Source organism: Monodelphis domestica, chromosome 1, assembly GCF_027887165.1.
Source record: "Monodelphis domestica isolate mMonDom1 chromosome 1, mMonDom1.pri, whole genome shotgun sequence".
In the NCBI taxonomy this organism is placed as follows: Eukaryota; Metazoa; Chordata; class Mammalia; order Didelphimorphia; family Didelphidae; genus Monodelphis; species Monodelphis domestica.
This window is the reverse complement of record NC_077227.1, coordinates 208,926,970-208,954,893: the sequence shown is the minus strand read 5'-3', so window position 1 is coordinate 208,954,893 and position 27,924 is coordinate 208,926,970. Positions and strand designations below refer to the sequence as shown.

At 37.2% G+C, this 27,924-nt stretch overlaps 1 protein-coding gene across 1 annotated transcript in view; it reads right to left on the bottom strand.

The window, feature by feature from the left end:
- LOC100013132 (sodium/nucleoside cotransporter 2) overlaps window positions 1-27,924 on the bottom strand; it is a 51,027-nt gene that overhangs the window by 14,059 nt on the left and 9,044 nt on the right. The window contains exons 2-10 of the mRNA XM_007472482.3: window positions 27,687-27,789; window positions 27,493-27,581; window positions 24,866-24,957; window positions 15,219-15,402; window positions 12,903-13,044; window positions 11,155-11,268; window positions 10,168-10,245; window positions 8,138-8,218; window positions 7,583-7,663 (exon numbers count right to left, since the gene is read on the bottom strand). Of these exons, the coding sequence (XP_007472544.2) occupies window positions 7,583-7,663; window positions 8,138-8,218; window positions 10,168-10,245; window positions 11,155-11,268; window positions 12,903-13,044; window positions 15,219-15,402; window positions 24,866-24,957; window positions 27,493-27,581; window positions 27,687-27,764 (939 nt within the window). The 5' untranslated portion in view covers window positions 27,765-27,789. The remainder of the gene's footprint in view (window positions 1-7,582; window positions 7,664-8,137; window positions 8,219-10,167; window positions 10,246-11,154; window positions 11,269-12,902; window positions 13,045-15,218; window positions 15,403-24,865; window positions 24,958-27,492; window positions 27,582-27,686; window positions 27,790-27,924) is intronic.

The following is a 27,924-nucleotide window of genomic DNA, read 5'->3' as shown; positions in this document are numbered from 1 at the left end:
TGTGGAACTGTGATTGTGGCTATCATTGCTTGTTTCTGGGTCATACTGTACATACTGTACAGCAGAATGACCCGTATGATCATGGAATCTATTGATTATATAGGCAACATAACAATGTCTGTTTTGCAGTTGCCATTACAAACAGACCTTATACTCTGACAGGTCCTGGCTCAAGTGAATGTGCTCTTTATGGCTGTCCTTCAAACTCTGACCCAACTAAAGATCTTTAGATTTGTGATTCCCTTTAAGGCAGAAAAGATACTGGCTATTGATAACAAACTGGAAAGCATGATTAAGGTTGTGTTTGAGGAATTGATTAAGGAGAAAGGACTAGATCAGGTTATGGGCAAGGACAATGGACAGGCTGAAGGTGTCTCTGTAGAAAAGACAGCTAAAGTCACTGATAAGGGAAATGAAGGTGACAAGGACACTGTGTCTGCTGGTGAACCTGAGAAAATCTGTCCACTAAAAGAGGTCATTAAATTATCCAGTAATGCTGGTGTATTACACTCCAAAGCCCATAGGCAATTCACCTCACAGGAACTTGAATCCATAAAAAGCCATTTCCCAAAATTTGTAGAAACCTTTCAAATCTCAAAAGGAGTTGAAACGTGCTTTCAGGATTTTTGATCCTAATTTTGAAGATGTGGAGTTTCTCCTTTCAGAGTTATTTAGCCCCCACGAACAAAGGCAATTCCTGGAGAAGACAAGATCTGATAGTAGCCTGACTAGCTGGCCAACTGTGGAACAAAGGGTAGATATGGACTTTGCTAACCCTACTAGCATGTCCTACCTAAGAAAATGCAGAGAGGATTTGCTTCAGGCCATAAAACAATGCTGTTCAAAACCTAATGCATGGGCTAGGTTTGTTAAGATCTTACAGAACAAAGGGGAACATCTTGCTGCATACATTGACCTTCTCTCATAATCCAATATTGATTGTCATGGTGTTGGACAGCCCTTTTGCTAAGCATTTTAGGAAGAAAGCACAGTGCTTATAATGAATGAAACACATAGCAGATGATGACTAAATCTTTGTGAAAGAAAGGAAGGAAGAACTGAAGGAAAGAAGATTTTGTCATGAATGATTGGGAAATCTGGATAAACAAATTTAAGTCACACCAAAGGAATTAGGGAAGAAATATTATTAGTAAAAGAAAAAATTATGAAAAGAAATGAAGAATCAGATATAGTCAAGGAATGTCAGGAGAAGAATCAACAGTTTAGAAATATGCCTAGAGAATATGTACATAAAAATGAAGTTGATGAAAAATGCAAATTATTTTTACTAAAAGACAGACTAGAGGGAACAGAAAATAAAAAAGGCAAACTTTGAAAATTCTAAGCTAGAAAAATGGTTTGGAAGTACTACTGTTGAAAAATGATGGATCCAGAGAATGAATCAGGCAGAGAAAATTTAAGAATTATTGAATTTCCTTAAAAATGCAAAGAAATTAATCTGATCAGTATATTCCATGAACTTATACAAGAAAATGTTCCTAACATAGAAAGTAAGGTGAAGATAGAAAATAAGCAAAATTCAAGAGCAGCTAAGTGGCCACAGTGGATTGAGAGTCAGGACTAGAGAAGGGGAGGTCTTGGGTTCAAATGCAACTTCAGACACTTCCAACTGTGGAACCCCTGAGCAAGTCATTTAACCCCCATTGCCTAGCCTCTATCACTCTTCTGCCTTGGAACTAATACACTATTGTGTATTAAGACAGAAGGTAAAGATTTATAATACATAAAATTCATAGGATATTAGTAAGTAAAAATTCAAAATTAAATTAACTCTGGCATGTCATTGTCAAGCTAAACTACAATAATAAAGGGATGATCCTGCAAGCAATCAAGAAGAAAGCTATATATTTTTTAAATGCCATTTTAAATTTTATAATATTTTTCTATAAAAATAAGAAATGATAAAAGAAACTAGCTTGTAATATATAGAAAGTTGGGAGCATTAGAATTCATGCTAAAATCAGTTCTTAAAAAAGCAAAGTATTTTTTAAAAATCTTTAACTTCTATCCTAGAATTAATACTTAGTATTGGTTCCAAAACAGAGCAGCAGTAAGGACTAAGCAATTGGAGGTAAATGGCTTGCCCAGGATCACATGCTAAGCATTCTTTTTAAAAATCAAAAGATGTGCATAAAAAAAATCAAGGTTTATTTTGAGCAATTCATTGAGAAAAGGTACAGCTTTAAAAAAAAAAACCTCATTTTGAAATTCAAAAGGATTATCTAGAATTTAAATGAATTTTACAGTAAAAGGCAGAACCTCTGCAACAAACATCATCAAACTAATTGCTTTTATCAACACATGTTTTGCCATTAAGAACAATTAGTTCCTATCTTAGGACACCCAGCATAAAAGGATTACAAAAAACAGGGGAGGAGTCGAAGGTACAAACACCACAACAGGGTGTGGTGGAAATAGCCAGGAAGTGTCTTAGAGGCCTGCTTCCCAAAAAGATAAGGCAAAAACTCACCTATTAAAGCCAGGAAACCCAGGGCCAAAATCCAAAATATAAGAGGAGATGAGAACAATTGTCAGAGTTTAGCCAGAATGTCTAGAAGACTGTGAGGATATATTAGCATAATAGATCATATCAATAAGAAAAGACACTAAAATAATAATTATTTATAATAATAAAATTTTAAATTTATAATAAATAATTACAATAATGATGATACAAACATCTTATAATGTTATAATTAAGATGCAGCAAATGGCCTTGATCTTAAAATACCATCCATTTATATTAACAATTCTTAAAAATGTAATGTAATTCTTAAAAATGTAAGAATAAACCATTCTGGAGGGCAATTTGGAATTATGTGCAAAGGGGCTTTAAAAGAATGCTTGCCCTTTGATCCAACCATACCACTGCTGCATCTATACCCCAAAGAGATAATAGGGGAAAATACTTGCACAAAAATATTCATAGCTGCACTTTGTGCTGGCAAAAAATTGGAAAACGGGGGTGAGGGGGGGAGGGAGTCCATAGATTGGGAAAAAGCTGAACAAATTATTGTGGTATATGTTGGTGATGGAATACTATTATGCTGAAAGGAATAATGAACTAGAGGAATTCCATGTGAGCTGGAACAACCTCCAGGAATTGATGCAGAGTGAAAGGAGCAGAACCAAGAGAACATTATACACAGAGATGGATACACTGTGGTACAATCGAATGTAATGGACTTCTCTACTAGCAGCAATGCAATGATCAATGACAATTTGGAGGGACATATGAGAAAGAACACTATCCAATCCAGAAAAAGAGGAGCAGAAACACCGAAGAAAAATATATGATCCAATCACGTATTTTGATGGGGTTTTGATGTTAAAAGATCAACTTTGGGAGGGTGGAGAGAAGAGTTGGGGTGGAGGGCATCATGAATCATGAAACCATGGAAAAATACTCCAAAAAGCGAAAAAAAAGGAAAAATGTAAGAATAGAATGATTTTCTCCTAACATGAATAAATAACAAAAAATAAAATAATAAAATAATTTTTAAAAAATAAAAAATTTTAATTGAAAAAATTTATTTGAAAGAATTACTTAATAGGCAATTTTCATTAAGAACAGAATATTTACTCTTTGCATTTCTACTTACAATAGCTAAATTACTTGAAAGGTTAGACTGATTTCTTTTTTTTTTTAACTCTTACTGTCTGTCTTAGTATCAATTCTAAGGGTTAGGCAATCAGAGTTAAGTGATTTGCCCAGGGTCACACAGCTAGGAAGTGTCTGAGATCAGATTTGAAATCAGGTCCTCCAGATTCCAGGCCTTGCTCTCTTTCAACCTACCTAGGTGCTACCTAGGTGTCCCCAGGCTGATTTTGTTAGAGTTAAACAAAAGAAGAGAGAATTTTGGTAGAAATTACAATAATTATAGCTAAAATTCATATACATCTTTAAGGTTGCAAAACATTTTACAAATATCTCATTTGTTTCTCATGATAACTCTGGCAGGTAGGTGCTTATTATCCCCATAATACAGATAAATAAACTGAGGCAGAGAGAAGTTAAGCAATATACCCAGAATTAAGTAACTTGCCTAGGGTCACACAGCTAGAAAGTGTCTGAGGTTCAGAAGTCTTCTTGACTTTGGGTCCAAGTATCTACTGTGCCACCTAGCCCATCAACAAGTAAGAATTAATTAATCAAAGTTAGTGAAGAGTGATCTACTTTTCTATAGATTCTGTGCTAGGACCAACACAGATTTTCTATTTGACAAAACAAGGAGGACAACTCAGTCCAAAGTCAAGATCAAAAACTGGTTCATCATATGAGTTCTACAACTTCCTGCAAAAAGAGAACCAGGTGCTCTCCTGGTTCAGGGTAGAATGAGACAGAGGAGAAACTGCTTACAAAACCAGTCAGGAACATAAGAATATCCAGAGTGAAGGGAATCTCAAAGACTGAACTCCCAAGTTCACTTCTCCATCTCCTCTTTGAGCCTGTACCTGCCTATCTGGTGAGGCTTAACCATTATCAATTCTTACACTTGGACCATGGGTAAAGTTGAAATGAATGAGTAGCTATCTTTCATGGGAAGTGGTAGCAGAAAGCTCAGGAAAGAGCCCTGAGTCCTTTAGCTCTCTGTTGTAACTCAATAATTTGATTAGTTATAATTTATAACATTATAATATATAATGAATCATTATAACTCAATCCTCAATATTCACACATTTAACTTTTGTAACTTTAAGCATTTGGGTGATTTTATTAGTAACCTCATTTTCACTTTTGCATTGGCAACATTCCTGGCCAAGCACAGTAGGGAAAAAAAATTGAGAGGTGTGATGCTCAAGTTGGTGGAATGGCTGCTATCCTACTGGGTGCTTCACTGGGCTCATTTATGCTACCATTGGAAAGAGTTCCCTGTGCATTTGTTGCATATTTCATTGTTTGCCTTTAAATTTCAAGTTTCGTGTTAATATTATGCCCCCAAAGAGGAATATGTGTCGTCTGGGATCTAAGCCCAAAAGGGCAAACAAAGTCAGTGATGTGGCTTAGGGAGAAAATAGAGGTGTTGGATAAACTTCATGCTGGAATGTCTACAGCTGCTGTCAGCTAAGAGTTTGGTGTTAATGAATCTTTGATTTATTACATCTGTAAAAAAGAGGGAAGTGTTTGTAAGTGTGTTTGTGAATCTGCTTTTCCAGAAAGGGCTAACTAAAGCCACCTCTCAAGTATGGGATGAGGGAATTGAAAGAATGGAAAAATGACCAAGTTTTGTGGGTCAATGAGATGGTGGAAGAATGAAAAAGTGTGGCCCAACAGTTTATAAAGCATGTGGCAAAAATCTGAGAAAATGTGAAGCCTTTTATTGCTAGACAAGGATGGCTTTCTTGTTTTAAGTTGCAATATGGTTGAAAAAATGTGAATCTTCCTAATAAAGCTAGTTCTGCTGATATTTTGGCTACAGGTGAGTTTCAGAATGCTGAACCTGCTGATGGAGAAAAAGGGGTTACTTACCAGAACCAATTTAATGCGAGTGAGATAGCTCTATTTAGGTAATAAAGGGAACACACATAACAAAAGCCATCACCAAAGACCTGGATTCAAGGTTTTGATTTTTTTTTAAATCCTTACCTTCTGTCTTAGAATCAATACTGTGTATTGTCACACAGCTAGGAAGTGTCTGAGGCCAAATTTGAATCCAGAATGTCCCAACTCTAGGCCTGGCTCTCAATCCACTGAACCACCGAGCTATCCCAGGTTCAAGAATTTTAAAGATCATTAGACCCTGCTATGTGCCAATGCCAGGGGCAACTTCAAGTGTAAATCACTGATGATCTACTATGTCCCAATCTCAAGGTTTCGAAAGAAAAAACAAGGTCTGAATGCATTGATGCTGGAATAGAAAAGCTCAGATGTCTGCAGAGATCAGAGTTCAACAACTGCTTCATTTTGGAGGTAGAATGATATCTGCAGGGAAAGAACTCTGTGTTCAAGGTTCTTTTAATACTTGAAAACATACGAGTTCATATATGTGAGTAGCTGGGAAAATGCACGCAAAAATGTAGAAGTTGTTTTTATGCCACCCAATACCATGTCTTTGATCCAGTCTCTGGATCAGGGAATCATAAAAGCCTTCAGGTCTCATCGGATCAGGGAAATTTATTGCCATGCCTATGACTACTTGGAGGTGAATTCTGAAACCACCATGATGGATTCTGAAGATCTGTCACCATGCTTCAAGCCATTAACTACATTAATATAGCCTGAGGAAATGTTTTACAGGGGGGGAAAGTGTGGCCTGTTTGTATCCAGGATTTTGAAGGCTTTCAAGGTGTTGATGAATTAGTAAGACAGAATGGTGAAGTAATCATTCATCTTGTACATTTTTGAGGTGAAAGGTTCAAGATCATGAGAGAAGATGTCTCTAGAGGAATAACCCCAGAAGCTGACAAATGAGAAGTTAGTTTAGATGGCTCAGGAAGATTTTTGGGCCTGCAAAGACGATGATGACAAAGAAGCTCCCAAGACTGAGAAACTCAGTTTCCAAGCTTGAAAGGTAGCTTGGCATAATCCACCAGACGGCTAGAAATATCAAGACTACTGATCCCATCATCAATCTTAATCTCACAGTTAAATGATATGTGATGGATTATTTCAAGCTACGACATCCTTCCTGATCTGCAATCCAGTTCACCAGCCATGAAGGACAGAGTATGGAGGTGATGTCAAGACCTCACCAGTCTCCACATCTTCTGATGCTCAGCAGCAGCTAAAGTTCCAGGAGCTTCCTCCTTGGTTTACCAAGGGCAGTTAAAGCAGAGAGAGAGGTTTACAGCAGTGTAGTATACAGTACAATGCCCTTACACTGGCCTCTAACACTGTAGAAGGTAAGATTCAGGTTAAAAAAGTATTTTAGCCTTAAGAATTTTATTTGCTGTTTAGTATTTAGGGTACTGTAGATTTCATGTGTCATGAAAAATGAATATAGTATAAAATCGATGTTAGGTTTGGTTTTTTTTAAGATGTTAGCATAAAAGGTCATAGAATTCTTGGGGATTACTCTCAAGTAAAAATGTTTTGCAAGTTACCAGTTATTTTTTGTGTACAGCTTTTATGGGTTATTTCATGGGTACTATGTTAAGAAAAGTACATAGTATCATAATTAATGTTTTATTGTACAAAATTGTAGGCACAAAATTTTATTTTCAGCAATCTCTAACAAAAGAGTATAGTTTTTAGTAGTTGCAGAAACCTAATTCTATTTTCCATAAGTTCAATATATCAACATTCACATCCTTGACTTTCACATCACTTTCTCAGAATGATACCTTGGTGAAAGTTGAGGATTGAATATATTAATAGCAGGCCAATATGGGGACCAGGCTTTTCTCTCCTCCCCTTCTTCATCCTTCTGTGCCTGTGGCTAAAGTTATAGAAATGAAACCTGAACCAGGAAGTGCTTTGAGATCCCAGGTGTAAAAAAGGAGCTCTATCAGTGGCCAAGGTAGAATTAATCCATACTACCTAAAGAAGTGATGAGTCTGGCTGAAGAACATCAAACCAAACTATGACTGTAAAGAAACAATGAGTTTAAATATTGCTTACCATACCCACAAAGATGTTTCCTGCTACACTTAAGGTCTCTGTGGCAGTGGTGCCCAGGGTAACTTGTAAAAGCCAAGCAACCTAGAGAGAAAAAGAGGAACACAGAACATGGTCATACTCCCACATTTCACAGATGATGAAATAGAAACCCCAAAGGGTCAGAGGTTGTTATGAGAATCAAAAAAGATAACCAGTGTAAACCACTTTGAAAATTTTAAACTGCCATATTAAATGTGAGTTATTAGTGAGGGTGTGTGTTGGGGAGAGGTGGGGGAGGATTTGTTCAATCAGATGAATCAGCCACCTTCTTCAGAAATGACAATTGGATAAAATGCTTTATTTCTTTAAAAAAAAAATAGATCAGGTTGAAATGTGTACAACTTGGCCAATGCTATTCGGAGGACTGTAACAACTGAATGAGTCTAGGTCAGCCGTAGCCTTTTCCCCAGATATGGGAATTTCCTAAAGCATTTTAGCCTCAAGACACCATCTATTTGGATTCCAAAGATCACAATGAATGAGTTATTTTATGACCTGAATGGGAGCACAACTCACCTTCACAATCACCCACTGCATGAGTCCCAGATAGTAGAGTATGGACATCACACAACTGAAGAAGACGATTATTGGTAAGGCCTAGAAGGAGAAAGGCAAGAAGCATCTAAGAGAGGAGATGTGGCATTTAGATCTGCTTCCTACACCCTTACACAGATAACTCCCCTTCGCTTACTTTACAGCCCAGTCTGGCCAGACTGGCAAATTTTCATTTCTCGTACATGGCATTCTATCGGATCAACTCTCTGAGGGCCTTCTCACAGGCTGACCCCCATTCCTGGAATGCACTCAGTTCTCTCTCTTTGTATGCCTAATTTCCCTCAAAATTGAGGTCAAGGGCCACTTTTGAAATGAAACCTATACTGATTCCACCCAGTTACAAGTGCCTCCCTACTCCCACCACCATTAACTTTTAAATTCGATTTTTTATTATTATATACTTACTTATGTTATTTTGATACTTATTTTTATATACTTACAGATGTTATTTTATATATTTAAAGATATTATTTTGTTATTCATTTTTATATACTTACAGATGTTTTATTTTTATATGCTTAAAGATGTTATTTTGTTACTTATTTATATACTTAAAGGTGTTATTTTTGTATATTTAAAGATATTATTTTGTTATTCATTTTTATATACTTACAGATGTTATTTTGTTATTTATTTTATATACTTATAGATGTACATTTTGTTTCCTCTAATAGAATGCAAGCTTCTGAGGGCAGGGACTATTTCACTTTGGTCTATATATTCTAAGCACCTAGTACAATGCCTGGAATATAGGTACTATATTTGACCAATAAATATTTATGGATCAATTGATTACATAATGTCTATAGGTCATGTTGCTTTAACAGACCAAAACTTCCCAGGGAATACAAGGTCTATTTTTTTTTAAGCCCTACCTTCCATCTTAGAATCAATACTATGTATTGATTCCAAAGCAGAAGAACAGTAAGTACTAGGCAATGGGGGTTAAGTGATTTGCCCAGGGTCACACAACTAGGACATGTCTGAGGTCAGATTTGAACCTGGGACCTCCCATCTGTAGGCATGGATCTCAAACCACTGGGCTACCCAGCTGCCATGAAATACTAGGTCTAGTATAGTGTCCAGCACAGTGCAAACTCTTAATAACTAATAAATATAAGTTACTATAGGAGGAAACTGAAGCTGAGTCTTTTGTTCCGTAGAACCAAACTCATTTGAATCTTACTTCCCACAAAAAGCGAATCTAATTTCTGAAGGTGATATGCATCAAAGGAAACCAAAGAGGGCCATTTCCCTTTTATCTTTCCCCTCTCTCCTTCCCTACCCCTCAACTCCAGCACTTTCCCTCAGCTCAAAACCCACATGGGAAGGCCAGATGGCACAAAGACTTGTCAGCCCTTACCCACTCCTCCCCCTCTCCCTCACCCTTTGCTGCTTTGCTATATACAAGATTTGATTGAAATGCAAGTCAACAACATTCCTTCCAGCGATGTGGAAAATTTCCAGGCCTTGCCATCTGCCCTGCCCTTGCCTCCCAAAGTCCCCTGGGCCTTACCATATGCTCCGCTTTGCACCCTCCTTTGCTCCTTGGCACTGTCATCTGACTTAAAGATACCTGGGCCTTGCCAACCACCCTGCTGTGAACCCATTAGGACTTGTGATCTCTGCAACTCAACTGTGTTTGCTGTGTTATCTCCCTCCATGTGAGAGTGGACTCTCTGGAGAGCAGGGATTCTCTCACTTTTCCTGTTTGTAACCTCAGCACTTTGCACGGTGCTTGGCACAGCGTAACCCATGAAGGTTTGAAATCCCTGCTGTTTCTTTATGCCTATTGAAATCCAATTAAGATAGTACTGACAAAATTCAAGCTTGTTATGAAAGGATATGGGCGTCTTCATGACAGTGAGGGCTTTTATGCAGTCAAAATTAAAGCTTGGTCCTGAAAAGCCATTACCGCACCCACCACACACATACTCTGGGTCAGCCACTACCACCTACTCCCCATTTCTACCGACAGAGAGAAGTGTCACCTGAAATGCAAAAACATCCTTGATGAGAGTATTCCCAAAGACAAAACTGGAGCCAGCCTCTGTATAACCAAGGAAAATCTAAAGGAAAAGAAAAACAAGGCAAAGATGAGGCAGATCCAAGGGTCAGAGGATTAATGACATTCATCTCTCAACTCTGCTTGTGTTCATAGACCTTACAATTAGGAGGTTCTCTTGTGGTGACCTGAAACAAGGCCCAGTCAAGGCCTGTGGAATAGCTAATGCATCTTTTCATGGATGCACACACCACACAATCACATTGCTATTGAACTTCCTTGTGATGGGGTGACATCTAAGACCTGTAATATTGAAAAATTAATATTATACCAAGTATAATATGCTAAATGTAATATTTAGAAATTGGTTTGGAAAGATAATATTAGTTTAAAAAGATTGTTGTGGTCGCCATTTATAAAATAATTAACCCTTCAGTCAAAAGAATGATAGATGCTGTGGGTCATCTGCCTATCTATGATGTATGGGGTGGGGGAATCCTTTTGAGTCTCTCCACTCAGGAAGACTTGCAGAGCTTTTGGTGAAGTACCAAGCTCTGAGCTCCTTGGTAGAACAATCTATATTAATACAGTGAAATATATGTCCCTGACTCCTACCTCATCCTGCCATTTTATAATTTGAGCTAACAAACTCTCTCCTTGGCATAGGGAAGCAGTGAAATAATCCTCCTGTCTAACTTGGTTTTCCCACTCTGGGTTTAGTTTGGTGTCATTTTTGTGGCTTTGGAGGGGGTGTGTTGGGATATCTAGACAAAAATGTTGACTTTTACTTCACCATCTTAACTGCCCCTCTCTATACAATCTCATTAATGTCTCCTTATGTATTCAAATCTCCTCCCCTGAGATCTCTCCCTAGTAGTCAAAGGACAGGTTCTGAATTTCCCTTTCTTTCTTCCAACTCCTCTCTTCCCAGGATCCTGTGACAAAATAGAACCTAGAACCCATTTTCCAATACCTGAATCTGTTTACCAAGCCATTGAAATGCAGCAAATCCAGGATCAGTTCGAATGACCAAGAGACCAAGAACGAATTCCAGCATAAGACCCCAAAATACAGCCCTCCAGGACACCTAGGTTTAAAAAGAAGTAACAAGATAGCACCATGGATAGAGTGGGGCTTGGAGTCAGAAAGACCTAAGTGTGACTCCTTCCTCAGATACTTATTAGTTATGTGACCTGGGTAATACCTCCCTGTTTCAGCTGCCCCATCTGTAAAATGAAGGCAATAATAGCACTTACCTCACAGAGTGGTTGTGGGGATCAAATGAGTGTGATTTCACTACTCTAATCAATACAATGACCCTGGACAATTCCAAAAAAATCATGAAGAAAAATGCTATCCACATCCAGAGAAAGAACCAATGAACTCTGATTGCAGATTGAAACATACCTTTTTTCCCCACTTATTTTAATTTTTTTCCTTTTTTCAACATGACTAATATGGAAATTGTTTTACATGACTTCGCATATATAAGTGATATTTTTTTTATCTTGGCAATGGGTGGAAAGGGGGCTCAGTGGAAGGGAGGGAAAGAATTGAGAGCTCAAATTTTTTAATGTATATAAAAATAAAGTTTTAAAAAACAGACAAAGTTTTTTTTCAAACTTTAAAGCACTATTATCATAGTACATAAATGTACTCTTCTTTTCCACATATTATCTAGGTCTCTATCCAAGAATCACTGAATTTGAGAATTGGAGGGCACCTCAGTAGGCCTCTAGTCCAATTCATACACAAAAGGAATCTCCACTATAGCATACCCAACAAGTGGTCACCCAGTCTCTATCCAAAGACCTCCAAGAAGGGGAACCCACCACCCATTAAAGTAGCCCATCACACCTATGTATCATTTCAAATGTCACAGAGAACACATTGTTAGAGTCAACCTTTGATTTTAGGTACAGACCTAGGAGGGCTCTAGCAGGCCCATGCCATGCAGAAAAAAACACAGGGTGAACTAACCTGAATAATTTTGAAAATCATGGTTATGCTTAAATGGTGCCCAACCAGAGCCTCTGGGATCGTTGGAACTATTTTCTGCTCTTGGATTGGGGTCATACAAGAACCAGGAGCTCTAAAAAAACTATAAGGCAACTTTAAGCAAAAAAGTTTTTCCTTTTGTATAATAATCTATAATAAATTTATACTTGTATAATAAAATTGTATAATAATACATTGTATAATAAAAATGTACAATGAATTTATAATCTTTATCTTATAATAACATATAATAAAATTATCCTTCTAATATTTCACAAGTATACTCAAGTTTACTTTCAGATAACCAGAATGAAAATCTGCTGGCCTTCAAGAATCTAGCCAGAAAGATTCTATTCATGCCACATCTTTTTAAACATAACATTTCTGGCCCATGCATCTGATTTTCTGATTTATTTTCTAAATTCCCAAGTCATCTCCAAAACTTTAACCTTGCTTGGCTCACCCTAATTAAAGAGAAACCAGGCTGGGTTTCATAAGGATCCTTGGAATACTTCTTATCCCCTTTCTGACTTTATGCTCCCTTTAATTCTCTGCTATTTCTTCAACTCCCCATCTGACACTAATTTATTTCTCGATTCAGCATTAGTTCCACGGCAGAGTTCATGTCATTTTCCATGAGGCCACCTGAAGGATCGCTCAGTGATTAAGTAGGAAGCTATTGGGGTGGCTTTTTTTACCCTTAGCTATTAACCCAAGACTTACAGCATGATGGTGTTTGGAGAAGGCAAAGAGGATGATAACGAACATACAGATTCCAGCAAAAGAAATGAGCTGCTTTGGCCTTTGGGCAGTGTCTAGAACTAGCCACAGTATGAGGCCAACCAAGGCAACTGCCATTAGACCCCTGAGAAGGAAAGAGAAAATGTTAGTCACTGGAATAGTTTGGAAGTAAAAAGGCATTCTAGGCAGATGAATGAAGTCTTAAACAGGGAATTATTTATTATGTAAACCCCCTGCACTGAGTGAATTAACCCTCTTTCAGAATCCTTGTTAGCTTAACATAGTTTAGAGATATATATCCTTATGGGACAACTAGGTAGCAAAGTAGATAGAGTACCCAGACTGAAGTCAAGAAGACTTCTTCCTAAATTCAAATCTGCCCTCAAACACTTACTACCTGTGTGATCCTATGCAAGTCACTTAACGCTGTTTGCCTCAGTTTCCTCATCTGTCAAATGAGCTGGAGAAGGAAATGGCAAACTACTCCAATATCTTTGCCAAGAAAATCCCAGATGGGGTCCCAAAGAGTTAGGCATGACTAAAAAAGACTGAAGACCATAAAAAACCTCTTTCTCACAATTGCCAATAATAATTTTTTGAAGGAAGCTATTATTTCATTGGTGTAGGGGAAGTCCAAGTGTGGAAACTCCCTCTACCAATGCAATCCAGTAACTTGTCTGTAACTTAGAGTCTTAGAGAACTGCCTTGGACGTTGAGGATGATTTGACCATGGTCATACAAGCCAGTATGTGGCACAGGCAAGATTCCTGAGACCAAGACAGGTCTTTTTCTACACTTATTAATTATATGAGATAACATATATAAATGTACTCTGCAAACATTATAGCCATAAACATAAGTGAAAGCTATATTTTTATTATTGGGTAGATAAGTGGCAAAGGGGAAAGAATGCTGGGCCTGGAGTCAGGAAGACTCATCATCATGAGTTCAGATTTGACTTCAGATACTTACTAGCTGTATGACCACAGGCAAATCATGTAACCCTGTTTATCTCAGTTTCCTTATGTGTCAAATAAACTGGAAAAGAAAATGGCCAACCACTTCAGTATCTTTGTCAAGAAAACCCCAAATGGGGTCATAAGTGGGGTATGACTGAAAAAAAAACAACTGAACAACAAATATTGTTGCTATTTTAAAAAATAACAATACTAGCTGACACACATAATGTTTTAAGGTTTCAAATTCCTTGATACCCATTATATTATTTAATCTAATGAAAAAATACTCTCTTTGCCTATGTATGCTATAGTGCCAAATGCCTCAATGACTCATTGTGGAGTTGAAAGGACCATTGATTGAGAAGTTGAAGGGACCTTTGATGTCATCTAACTTTCTCAATTTACAGAGAAGGAAACTAAGATCAAGAGAAATTTAAGTGACTTGCACAATATCACACACACACACACACACACACACACACACACACACACATACACATGCACAGATTGTTATCTGAAGAGTCAGGATTCAAACCATTACTCTAATTTCTAATTATCATCATCCTTTCTACCGTAGCATGTTGTCTCCCAATGATGGACTAAAATAGAATCAAACTAATATAAATTCCCACTGCCCACTTATACCTGGGTTTTCCATTGAATAACTCTAAGAGAACAGGGAATGTCCCAAAGTAGGAGGAGTCTCAGAGTTTGTCCTTACCCTGAGTGGCTAGGCAAAGACCATGGACATGTTGGAAATGATGTCCCATTTCTCATTTGCTAAGCAATAAATTTGCTTCTAAAAATTCTAGAACTGTAAAAGGCAGGTCTGCCAGCACCACTAATAGTCCCAAGAAGTCTGAGAATGTTTGATGTAGGAACATGGGACTGTTAAGAGTGACTAGGGAAGGTATATGATTTCTAGGACAGAATGATATTAACACAGTAAGCAAAGTGAATGCCCCATCCGACGTTTTTCTGTTTGTTTTCTCATTATGTCATTGAATTGTATCATAGTTTCTCTCATTCCTGACAAAAACACTTAAATGGTTAGACAGACTGATTTCCTTCCTTGAAATATTCCTATACCCTTTAACCATGCTAACATACATAAATACAGAGGTAAGAGCTAAACCCCATGGCCACAGTAGTCCAGCAATAATCAGTCTCACAGGAGGAACAGAGAAAGACAGAGACAGACAGAGACAGAGATATAGAGACAGAGAAGAACAAAGATAGATGAGCAAAAAAACTCTAGAATTTGGATCAATAGTGGTACCCATCATAGAGACAACAAAACTGTGGGTCAATTGGTCTTTGAAGCTCTCTTCCCACTCACCATTTGAGCCAAAGCCATAACCGAGGATTCTCAGAGGATTCCACGCATCTCATCAGTTTCTCCCCATAATGCCTTTTAATGAAACGGTAAGCCAAGAAGAAGAGGACCAAACAGGTGAAGACAAACAAAGCCAGAGCTCTTTGGAAATTCAGTATACAGGCCACCAGAACATAGGCACCATAGGCTAAAGAGAGGTAAAAAAGAAAAAAGATAATGGTCAGGAAATGGACTTGGAAGAGGGCAACTAGAACTCTTGCCATGAATTTGAAGGATCTGAGCAAGAAAGATGTACAACAAATTTCCCAAGCTCATCCCAGCTCCTTGACATGAAACAGCATTAAGCTGAGTTGCTCAGATATCTATCACCTTTTTTATTTATTTATTTTTCAAGCAACAGAAATCTGCCCTTTCTCCCTCTTACCCCATCCCTTGTCTCAATTCAGAATGAAAAACAAATAAACAAAGAAAGCCCTGTTACAAGCATGTATAATCAATCCAAACAAATTTCTTCATTAAACATATCTAAAAGAAAAATATATCTCATTCTGAATTCCAAAGCTCGCCTATCAGGAGGTCAGTAGTATGTTTCATCATGAATTCTCTGAAATCATGTATGAACATTATGCTGATTAGAATTCCTAGATCTTTCAAAGTTGTCTTTACCATATTCTTATTATAGTATAAACTGAGCTTTTGGATCAGCTTGCTTCCCTCTGCATCACTTCATTCAGGTCTTCCCAGGTTTTTCTGAAACTATCCCCCATATCATTTCTTAGAACACAGTCATACTTCATCACATTCATATATCACCTGTTCAGCCATTTCCCCAATCCATGGGCATACCCTCAAAGTCTAATTCTTTACCTCTGCAAAAAGAGATATAAATATTTTTGTACATCTTTCATTGTGTGAAGATTGGATTTAGCTATCACCTGATTTGTAACAATGAAGATTTTTATTCTAACAAAATCAGGAATGTCTTAGGAACTTTGCATTATTCCACCCTACTTTGTCTAACAAAATTTGGAATGCCTGTAACCACGCTTGAAGATTGAGTGTTTAGGAGGATGGCCTTTGATAGAGAAATTGACAAATCAGAAATAGCTGACTGACTCCTGGGCTGTCCTAAGTCAAACTTAGGCTATGATTGGTGCAGAGGAGACACAGGAAAGGGAGGCAGAAATCGTCTAGGTTTTTTTCATGGGGCTTCCTCTCATCTGTCTCTTTCCCTGGAGAGGAGGCTCTGGCTGGAAGTGTACTAAGTCTTCCGATATCTTGGCATGGTGGCAGCTATTTGTCTGGGTTTTGTCGATGAGTTTGCCCTTGAGCTAATTCAGGTTCAGGCATCTTGGCTCAGCCCTCTTAGAGTTCAGGCTGATTCCTTCCTCCTTTACTCTCCAAAACCTTATTGTCCTAAAGCCTCTAATATTCCCCTGGCACAAGCCAGGTGGGAGAAATCCTACATCCTTTCCTTCTCCTTTCTTCTTAATTTCTTTCTACTATATTAATTAAATCACCATAAATTTCCAGCTGACTTGGGTACTTTTTTATTTGGGATATCCATGGCAACCAATAATTAATATAGTTTAGGTCACAACGCTAAAATTATCCTTTACAATTGTAGCTTGCTCAGAACGAATCTCTCCAGTAATCTCCAATCCCTCTTATTCTCCCTTCCCTACTTTACTTTCTTCCAATTTCTCTGTTGAGTAAAATGTATTTCTGTATTTCCGGGTGTATGTGTATACTTCCCTCCTTTGATCAGTTCAAATGAGAGTGAGGTTCATATATCACCTACTTGCTTTACCCCATCTCTTTCTTTTATAGATATGTATTCATATAACCTGGTTTTGTGAGAAATTTCCCCTAACCTTCCTTTTCCAGAATAAGAGTTATTAGATGCCACCTCATTCAAATTTTGCATGTGATCAAACATCAAGCAATTAATAGACCTTCCTGCCATCTGACCATTCCTACTTTTTTACTTTTCTCTTAACTCCTTTGTTTGAATTTTACAGCTCCTTTCTTTTCATCAAGAATACTTGGGAAATTCTCTATTTTATTAAAAGTTGATTTTTTCCCCCCACTAAAGATATATTCAGATTTCCTGGGTCATTATTCTTTACTGGAAGTCTATTTCCTTTCTAGAATACTGTATTCCAAGCTATCTGGTAATTTTTATTGGATGCTGCTTAATCATATGTGATCCTGACTGTGACTCCTGTGAATTATTGATTACTAATTGATTAATAGTTGGTGACTGATTAATAGTTAAGAGTTTTAGTAATCATTGAAAACATTTTCTAAGGTTTAGATTTAGAACAGTTTTGTATCGAACTTGGTAAAAAAGTTTGTATGAGACTTGGTAGAAGACTGTGAGTGCAACTGAGAATGGACTTGCCTTGAGGAAGATAAGGAAGAAGGATGAGTCAGCCTGGTCAGGAGATGTTTTTCCTATCACCAAATATCTCTGGTATGTGGTGGAGTGGGAATAACTGTCACAGGGATTTCCAGAGGATGTTGACTAACTCTTTTTTTGAACTCTAGAAACCCCTCTTGCAAATCAGAAAAATGTAACCCACACTTGGCTTCTAATACAAACTAATCACAGTCAGTTTAGTTTTATCACTGGATCTTATATAACTACCAAACTATATAAAAAGCTACTTGGATCATAAGGTGTGCATCTGATTACTGTAGAGTTGTTATCTCTAGTATGGTCATTGCTAGCTTTAACAATAAACAGATTATACTCTAATATTTGTCCCTCAGTTTCTCTTCATTGAAGATTTTTATTGTGTTACTCCTCAGTACTTAAGTTCTTTCTAACTGCTTGAACTATTTTTCTTGACTCAGAATCTCTGGATTTTGGCTATTATATTCCTGGGAATTTTCTTTTAGCAGCATTTTTTAGGAGGTAACAAATGGGATCTTTTTTTTTTAATATCACAGCAGTATTTTTTAATTATATTTAATTAATTTATTTAGAATATTTTTCCATGGTTACAAGATTCAAGTTCTATGCCTCCCTTTTCCCACCCCCCTCCCATAGCTGATGAGCAATGCCATTGGATTTTATATGTGTCATTGATCAAAATCTATTTTCAAATGGGTTCTTTCTATTTCTACTTTGCCCTCTAGTTTTGGGCAAGTAGTATTCTTTTAAGATTTCTTGGAATGTGATATCTAAATTTTTTTTTTTATTATGGAGTACAGGCAGTCCAGGAATTCTGAATTTTTTTCTCCTTAATATGTTTCCCTGATCAGTTACTTTTACTATAAGACTGTTACCATTTTTTTCTATTTTTTTTCAGTATTTTGATAATATTTCTTGTTGTCTCATGAGTCGTTGGCTTCTCTTTCATCTGTATAAATGGAGATTTTGACCCCTAGACTTCATTCCCCAGAAGTCCTTAGTATTTCCCAGAATTCCCTATAATCTCTCCTGAGTCTCCACCTTGGCAAGATCACAATTGGTATTTAACTGGCAGTAATGCCTCCCACGTGCTCTTTGCTTCCTTTGCAATGATGTAGCAAGTATAGTGGTAAGCTAAGTGCGGGGATTTTAAATGGACTAATCAGCCATAGGCACATGGTTTTTATTTTGTATCTTCTTTATTCCTTGATTTCTAATGATCCTTAATAAACCTCATAAAATATAATATTTTTATTATTAGAGATATAATTTTAAATTTTACATATCCATTCTAATTTTCAGGGAGTTTGTTTCTTGGGCAAGGATTTATGTTTTATAACTCTCAATTCTTTTCCAATTCTTTCCTCTAACACTTTCATTTCCTTAATAAATATATTTTTTCTTTTTTAAAAAAAATCTTCATCTTTTCTAGAAATTCTTGATAATTTTGTGCCTTGGCTGTGACAAAGCTTGAGGCTTTGATTGTAGTTATTTTGAAGACGTACTCTTCCAGATTTGTTTCTTGAGAATTCCTGCCCCATAATAGTGGGATTCTTTTTTTTTTTTTTTGCTTAATATCCCAACCTACTTTCTGACTTTGGACTTTATGTTAGGGTCAGACTCCCTGTGCTTCTGGAGGAAATGTGTGGGCTGCTTTGTTGAGGGTTTTGAGTGTTGTTTTATTCCAGAATCTCAGGGTCAGCTCAGGCTGGGTATCTGCCAACTTTAAGTACTCCCCAAATGGTCCAATTCAGGGTAAAGTCTTGTCACTGCCTCTTTATCTGAGGTCTTCAATTTCTTGGGTCTGAGCAATAGAAGATTGCTGCTGGACTCAGCTTCTATCAGTCAGTTTGGAAACGTCCGCTGATTCAGAGTGACAGAATTATGCTGTTGTTCAGTTGTGTACGACCCATCATAACCCCATTTGGGTTTCCTTGGCACAGATATTGGAGTGGTTTTCCTTTTTTTTTCTCCAGTTAATTTTACAGATGAGTAAACTGAGACAAAAAGACTTGCCCAGGGTCATACCATGAGGAAGTGTCTAAGGTCACATTTGAACTCAGGTAGATGAGTCTTCTTAACTTCAGGTCTGGCACTTTATTCATTCACTGCATCACCTTCAGCCACATTCAGTCTGAGATCCCTACCCTAATTGTTCCTTCACAGGCTTTAGATTATGCTAGAAACTAAAATTAAGACCCTGCTCTGCTCCTGGGGTCTAACCCACACTACTACTGCTTGCTTCTGAACTTCTTCCTTGCTTATTACCCATGTTAGAAGCCCAAGACCACTCCTCACCATTAGGTGTAGACCTCTAAAGTTCTTTTCCTCTCCAGATCTGTTTTATAATCCTTCTGACATCCTCATATGCTTTGTGGTCAAGAAAACTCACGGATACTTACATTTTTACAATAGAGAATCACTTCCACCCATGCCAACCTATGGTGAGTACCTAATAGTTCTATAACCATTTTTTGTTTTGAAAGCTCACTAGGGAAGAAGACACGTTATAAGTATGAGAAGTCCTCTGAGAGTCAGAAAGAGGACAACCTGAGGTATATAGAAAGACAAGGGAACATTTAAAAAGAGAGGTAATAGAAACTTCAGCAGACAAACCTTGGTACAAAGTATTTTTCCATAGAATTTTGCAGGATATCATAGTGGAGAGAAGACCAAAATGGGAGTAAGAACACCCGGATTGTAATCCTAGCTATATCGCTAACTAGTAGGAAAGCAAGGGGAGGTCACTAAAGTTTTCTGGGCCTCATTTTCCTTAACTACCAAATTAGAGGTTGGACTAAGGAAACAGCATTGGCATGGTAAGAGTAATGGATTTAGAGTCTTGAGTTTCATAGATTTAAAAGGAGAAGGATCATAGGGTCATGGTTTCAGGGCTAGAAAGGACATTAGAGATCAGTCAATCTGACACCCTCACTTTACAGATGAAGAAACTGAGATACAGACAGATTAAGTAATTTACCCAAGGTCACATCACTAGTATCTGAGATGGGCTTTGACCCCAACTCTGGTACCTATCTCCTATAACTATGTCATATTGCCTCTCAAAACTGGAGGTTTTCCATTTTACAGATGAAAAATTGAGGTCCATCCAGGTTAAGTGATTGGTTCATAACTCCTCTTTTGAGCCCATTCTGCCTTGAGCAACCTATCCTTCTTTGATTTTTCTCCCTTAAGCAAGGGAGACATGATCATAGCATAGACTAGTAGCTCTAATCAGTGAAACAAACCCACCAACTAACCTGCCCCCTACCAATCTAGCCATAATAATCATTAATGTTTAGAAAGTGTTTTGAGATTTGCAAAAGGATAGATGTTCACTGATCTGGAAGGACTTTAGAGTGATTAAAGCTGGGTCCACACCCATGACTGTTTTCTTCTTCCCTTCCTTTCCTTTTTCTTCTTTCTTTCTTTCTTCTTTCTTTCTTTGTGGTTTGGGACAATAAAAAAAAAGAAGACTGCTTCATAATTTAAAGATATAAGTATATAAATTATTTTTTGGAAACTATTTAAACTTGAATGGGAAGTAGAATCATGATATCACTAGTCCAGTAATGTCACTCTCTTGCCCCTTCTCTTCATTTCAGTACCTATTTTTCTTCCTTTCAAATATATGATCATATTAGCTCTTTCCATACAAATGAATTCTAATTTTAAATATCTATTTAACTTCAAAATTTTCCTTTTCTCAAAAAATAAAAATGAGGCCAATATCCAGTGCAAATTATAGCATTGACAAGTTTCTGATTACTTTCCTCCCATTAACCAAAATATGCATTTATTAATTTATTTTTAAAACAGAAACAACTATTTTGCCATGTTCTAGGAACCTAATTTGGAAGTAGATACTTGCCAAGATGGGCAAAGAGGTGGCACAGTAGATAGAGTACAAGGCTTGGAATAAAGAAGATTCATCTTCATGGGGTCAAATCTGGCCTCAAACACTTACTAGCTATATGACTTTAGGCAAATCACTTAACCCTGTTTCCCTCAGTTCCTCCTCTATAAAATGAACTGGAGAAGGAAATAGCAAACCACCGAAGTATTTTTGCCAAGATAACCCCAAATGGGATCACAGAAAGACACAAATAAGAATTGAACAACTTGTCAATATGTTATTTGTCTATATAGTTTATCATTAATGATGATATTTATAATATAACACAATTTTCTGCTGTAAAATAAAGAGATAGGAATTTATTACATCAAGTACAGAGAAAGGGTAGGAGATAAGCATATATAGAGAGATGAACCATTATATAAAAGGGATGGTAACCACTCAGTTAATGATTACAAAATGTACAATTATTCTCATGTAAAAAAAAAATAGGTTTTAGGGGCATCTAGGTGGCTCAGTAGACAGAGAACCAAGTCCAGAGATGGAAAGTCCTGGGTTCAAATTTGACCTCAAACACTTCCTAGCTGTGTGACCCTGGGCAAGTCACTTAACCCTCATTGTCTAGCTCTTATTGCTCTTCTGTCTTAGAATCAATACGTATCATACCAATCCAACTACCCCAAAATTATTTCCTAGAACTAGAAAAAATAACAAAAAAATTCATCTGGAAGAACAAAAGGTCAATGATATTAAGGGAATTAATGAAAAAAAAATATGGAGGAAAGAGGCTTAGCCATACCAAATCTCAAACTATACTATAAAACAGAAATCATCAAAATAATCTGGTACAGGCTAAGAAATAGAGTAGTGGATCAATAGAATAGATTAGAGAATCCATAAATGGCAGTTAATGTCTATAGCAACTTAATGTTCAATAAACCAATTTTGGGGGAGAAAGAACTCACTATTTGACAAAACCTGCTGAGAAAACTGGAAAACAGTAAGGCAGATACTAGGCATAGACCAACATTTTCCACCCCACATCAGGATAAAGTCAAAATACTTGATACTTGATCTAAAGATAAAGGGTGACACCATAAACATATCAGGGAAACATGAAAAAGTTTACCTGTCAGACTTAAGGATAAGGGAAGAATTTATGAACAAATAAAACACAGAGAACATTAGAAAAAAAATGAAATGGATAATTTTAATTAAATTTAAGTGGTTTTGTACAATGGTTCAATGGGGATATGATTGGAGATGTAGACTCTAAATGATCACTCTATTGCAAATATTAATAATATGAAAATAGGTCTTGATCAATGACATGTGTAAAACCCAGTGGAATTGCTCATTGGCTATAGGAGGGGGGAGAGAATAAGGGAAGGAAAGGGAAGGAAAGAGGAAAGAAAAAACGAATTGTTTAACCCTGGAAAAATATTCCATTTTAATTAATTAATTAATTATTTTTAAAAAGTTTTGTACAGACCAAACCAATGCACCAAGATTAGAAGGGAAACAACAAATTTGGGGGGAAATGTTATAGCGTGTGTCTTTTACAAAGGCTTCATCTCTCAGATACATAGAGAATTAAGTCAAATTCATAAGAATACAAAGTATTCCTCAATTGAAAAATGGTCAAAGGATATGAATAGGCAATTCTCAAAGGAAGAAATTAAAACTGTCCTTAGTCATATGAAATAATGCTCCAAATCACAACTGATTAGAAAAATGCAAATTAAAACAACTCTGAGATTCTACCTTACACCTACCATGACTAACATGACCAAAAAGAAGAATGATTAATGATGGTGAGAATGTGGGAAAATTGGGACACTAATACACTGTTGAGCGAACTGTAAATTGATACAACCATTCTGAAGAGTAATATAGAATCAGGCTCAAAGGACCATAAAATTATGCATACTCTTTGACCCAGTAATACCACTCCTGGAGCCTATATCACAAAGAGATTAGTGTAAGAGAAAAGGAGCTACTGGGACCAAAATAGTTTTAGCAGCACTTTTTGTAGTGGCAAAGAGTTGAAAACTGAGGGGAAACACTTGGGGAATGGATGAAGAAGGTGTGGTATCTGGTTGTAATGGAATATTATTATACCATTAGAAATGACAAACAAGGGGGCAACTGGGTAGCTCAGTGGATTGAGAGTCAGGCCTAGAGATGGAGGTCCTCGGTTCAGATCTGGCCTCAGACACTTCCCAGTTATGTGACCCTGGGCAAGTCACTTAACCCCTATTGCCTAGCCCTTACCACTCTTCTGCCTTGGAGCCAATACTCAATATGGAAGGTAAGGATTTTTAAAAATAAATAAATATATAATAATTAAAAAATAAGAAATGACAAACAAGATGAGTTTAAAAAATATCTGGAAAGACTTATATGAACTGATGCAAAGTAAATTGAACAGAGCGAAGTAAACAATATATACAATAACAGAAATATTATATGATGATCAACTGAAGGACAAAACCATCTTTAGCAAAGCAAGTCTCCAAGATAATCATAACAGACTTATGATGAAAATGCAATCTACAGCCAAAGAAGGAATTGTTGGGTTCCGAATGCAGATCAAATCACACAGTCTTCCACTTCATTTCCTTATGAGATTTTTATTGTATATACTAAGATATGTGCCTTCTATCATGACATGAGCAATATATATTTCATGAAAGTACTGGCATATAACTTACATCAGGCTATTGACTACCTGGAAGCAATAATTGGAGAAGAGATGGAAGAAGACAATCTGCATCCTAAAAATAACCTAAATTGTCAAAAATTATTTCTACATGTAACTAAAAAAAATTCAATAAAGGAACCAATACATAGTATTGATTCTAAGATGAAAGGTATAGTTTTAAAAGAAAAATTAGGTTTTAGAAATTGCTGAATATATTTCTATATATACTAATGTATAAAATATATAAATATATTTCTAAATATATTGAAAATATATAAAATAAATATATTTCTAAGTGTATTTCCATATGGAGAAATTAATGTTTTTAATACTTACTTTCAACTGTGACTAAAGACATTCTAGTAAACCTTGAAAAAGCAAAAATTCCAGAGCATTTTACATATTTTATCTCATTTTGAAACTCACAACAAGCCTGTGTGGTAGGGGATAATATCCCCTATAGTTTTACTATGAAAAACAGACACAGAAAGGTTGTCATAGCTAGCAAGTATCTGAAGAAGAATTTAAATTCAGGTCTTCTTGACTCCAGGCCCAGCACTCTATCCACTGTACCACCTAGCAGCCTATTTATAGTGGCACGGCTCCAATCCCACAGTGATTTAGTTTCTAACTTCCCAGTATTTGAAGACAAACTGAATTCAGAGTCTCACCTGTAATCAGGAGGCCCAATAGTATTCTCCGGAACAATTGAGCATGAATTTTGTAGAAATGTCTTGCCTTGGAGAAAGGCTGCTTACTCCCCCTGATTGAAGACCAAATAGCAAGAAGTTAGAATGATTTCAGTTCCTTCTCACTGGCTCCCAGATTCCCATCCTAGAAGGGACATCTTGGTTCCTGATAGAATCTATCTTTAATCAATGGAAGAACTGAGCAGGTAAGGCGCTTCAGCATGAAGAAAGCTCATCTGGGGTGCATCAAATCTACCCTTTCTGGGCCAGAGATCACAGCAAACTCCATCCCAGCTTGGACCCACATGTATCAGCATCATGATGTCTCTTTCAAAGAAGGCCTTCATTCAGAGCTGTCCCCTAAGGTTACTGAATGCACAATGGTCACTTTCTGCAGCAGAAAAGGGATCAATGGTCTCCTGAGAAGCCCTTCTGGGCTTTCTTCCCCCAGGATCTCATCTCTGAACAGTCCATCAGAAATATAGTTACAGACTGGAAATCTGTAGGAAAGGGAGGTTTCCTAAATGGCTGCTTTGTTAGGAGTACTTGCTAATATGAGGGAAACAGAATGACTCTATCTCTTCATTTTTCCCTCCTCACTTATCTCTGATGTCTCTGAGCTTCCTTTACACCCTACAAGCCAACCTCCTTGTTTCTCTGGGACCAATTCCCCACTCTCTGAAGATAGTGGTTTTTCCAGGAAGGATTTTTGTTGGGGAGAATTGGAGGGTGTCATCTAACTTCTCAGTGTACCTGGACAACTAAGACTGAATTACTAACCTGAATCAGCTCAAGAGGGTGGAGCTAAATCAAAGGATCATAGAAGCAGAACTAGAAGGGACTTCGAAAACCATGAAATTTAATTCCCTCTTTTTGCACAGAACAAACTGAAGTTAAGCAACTTAGCTGAGCCAAGTAAACAATATATACAATAACAGAAATATTATATGATGATCAACTGAAGGACAAGGAGAGGAGAGGCGAGGAGAGGAGAGGAGAGGAGAGGACTATGTCCAAGGTGACATGGGTAAGCATCAGAGTTGACATTTGGATCTAAATATTCATTCCACTATAACATTATGCCTTTGGATAGGGGTGAAATCAAAGGTCTGAGAAAGGAACAGTCTAAGCAGACTTTTACTAATATATATTCATTAATAAACATTTATTAATCATGACTATGTGCGGGATATATTCTAAGAGCTGGGGATACAAAAAGAAGTAAAAGTTAGTTCTTATTCTCAAAGAACTCAATCTGATGGACAGACAGACAGGAAAGAGACAGAGAAAGAGGCAATTCCAGAACAACAAAAAGGAAAGAGAGATTATGAGAAAAAAAAACAGAGTGATAGAGTAACAGAGATATAGGCAGAAGAACAGAGAGAAAGAGGAAGGGGAAGAAGGAAAAAGGGAAGAGAAAGGAGAATAGGAGAGGAGAGGAGAGCAGAGGAGAGCAGAGAGGAGAGGAGAGCAGAGAGGAGAGGAGAGAAGAGCAGAGGAGAGCAGAGGAGAGGGGAAAAGACTCTTTGGGCAGAATCAAGGTTTGACTTGAAGGACTATGGATAGAAAGGTTAAATATTAGAATAGATATGGAAAATGGCACCTGCTAAGAGAATGCATGTCTGCCCTCCCACACAGTAATACCTGTTTAGCAGAGTAATGGTGAATGACCATTGTTCAAATTTGGCTTCTCTTCTTTTATCTTTAGATTTTCCAGCTCTAAAGCGATACTCCCTAACTCCTACCCATCCTCTCATCATCTTGCTAAGGCCACATTATACTTTGTCAATGTCCTTACAAAAATGTGGTGACCAGAATGGAGCACAATAGCCCTGGTGGTGATCTGAACAATACAGAATGAAACATTGCCTCCATTTTCCTTCATCTGGACACTGTCTCTATTGCCTGCTGTATAATACCACTGACTCATATTGAATCTGATGGCCACCAAAATCCTCAGAATCCCCAATGTCACACAAACTGCCTCCCAAACCTGCCCTCTATGCTCTACTTGTCAATCGGTCAGACTACTAGCACCTACTATGTGCCAGGCACTAGGCTGAGTACTGGAGACACCAAGAAAGTCAGTCCCTGCTGTCAAGGAGCTCACAGCCCAATGGAGACAATACCTCACCAGGTATAAACAAGCAGAATAAATTGGGGTTAGTGTCAGAAGGAAAACACTAAGATTAAGGAAGACCAGGAAAGGCAGTTTATAAAACAACAACAACAACAACAACAATACAACCCTTACCTTTTATTTTAGAATCAACTATATGTTGGTGCTAAGGCAGAAGAGTGGAAAGGGTTAGGCAACTGGGGTTGAGTGATTTGCCCAGGGTCACACAGCTAAGAAGTATCTGATGACAGATTTGAACCTTGAACCTTTAATCTCTAGGCCTGGCTCTCTATTCACTGAGCCCCCTACTTGCCCCGCAAGAAAGATGCCTTACAGAAGGTTGGACTTTAGCTGACAGGGAAACCAGGAGGTGAGGATAAAGAGATAGGAGCTCTAGATATGAGAGAGAGCTAGTGAAAACTACCTGTGAGTGGTTTTTCTGAATTTTTGTAGGATTTTAAATTCATCCTCATTAAATTTAATACTGCACCTTTCAAAAATGGAAAGCTCTGACTTTTTCTCCAAGTTATTTCCTATATCTTCATTCCTTGTTATTTCCAGAATGTCTGGTTCTTCCCCCTATAAGCATGGACAAAGTCTATGTAAGTCTTGGAGACCAGCAAAATCAGACAATGATATTGAGGCCAACACCCATATTTCAGTGAAAGAAGAAACAGAAATTACCCTATTCGTCAATCCCTGGTTGTCCATGTTCTCCATTGAAGGGAGAGAGAAAGATTCTCTCTCTTTTTCTTTCTCCATCTCTGTTACTGGTTTTTTTTTTTAGCTAAAAAAAAAAAATCAAGGCTGAAGTTTGAGTTGAACAACCCATAGTTTGGAGACAGAAACCTTTTCCTATTTGAGGTACCAACCCATGAAGTCAAGTCAATAAGCATTGACCAAACACTTACTGTGTGCCAGA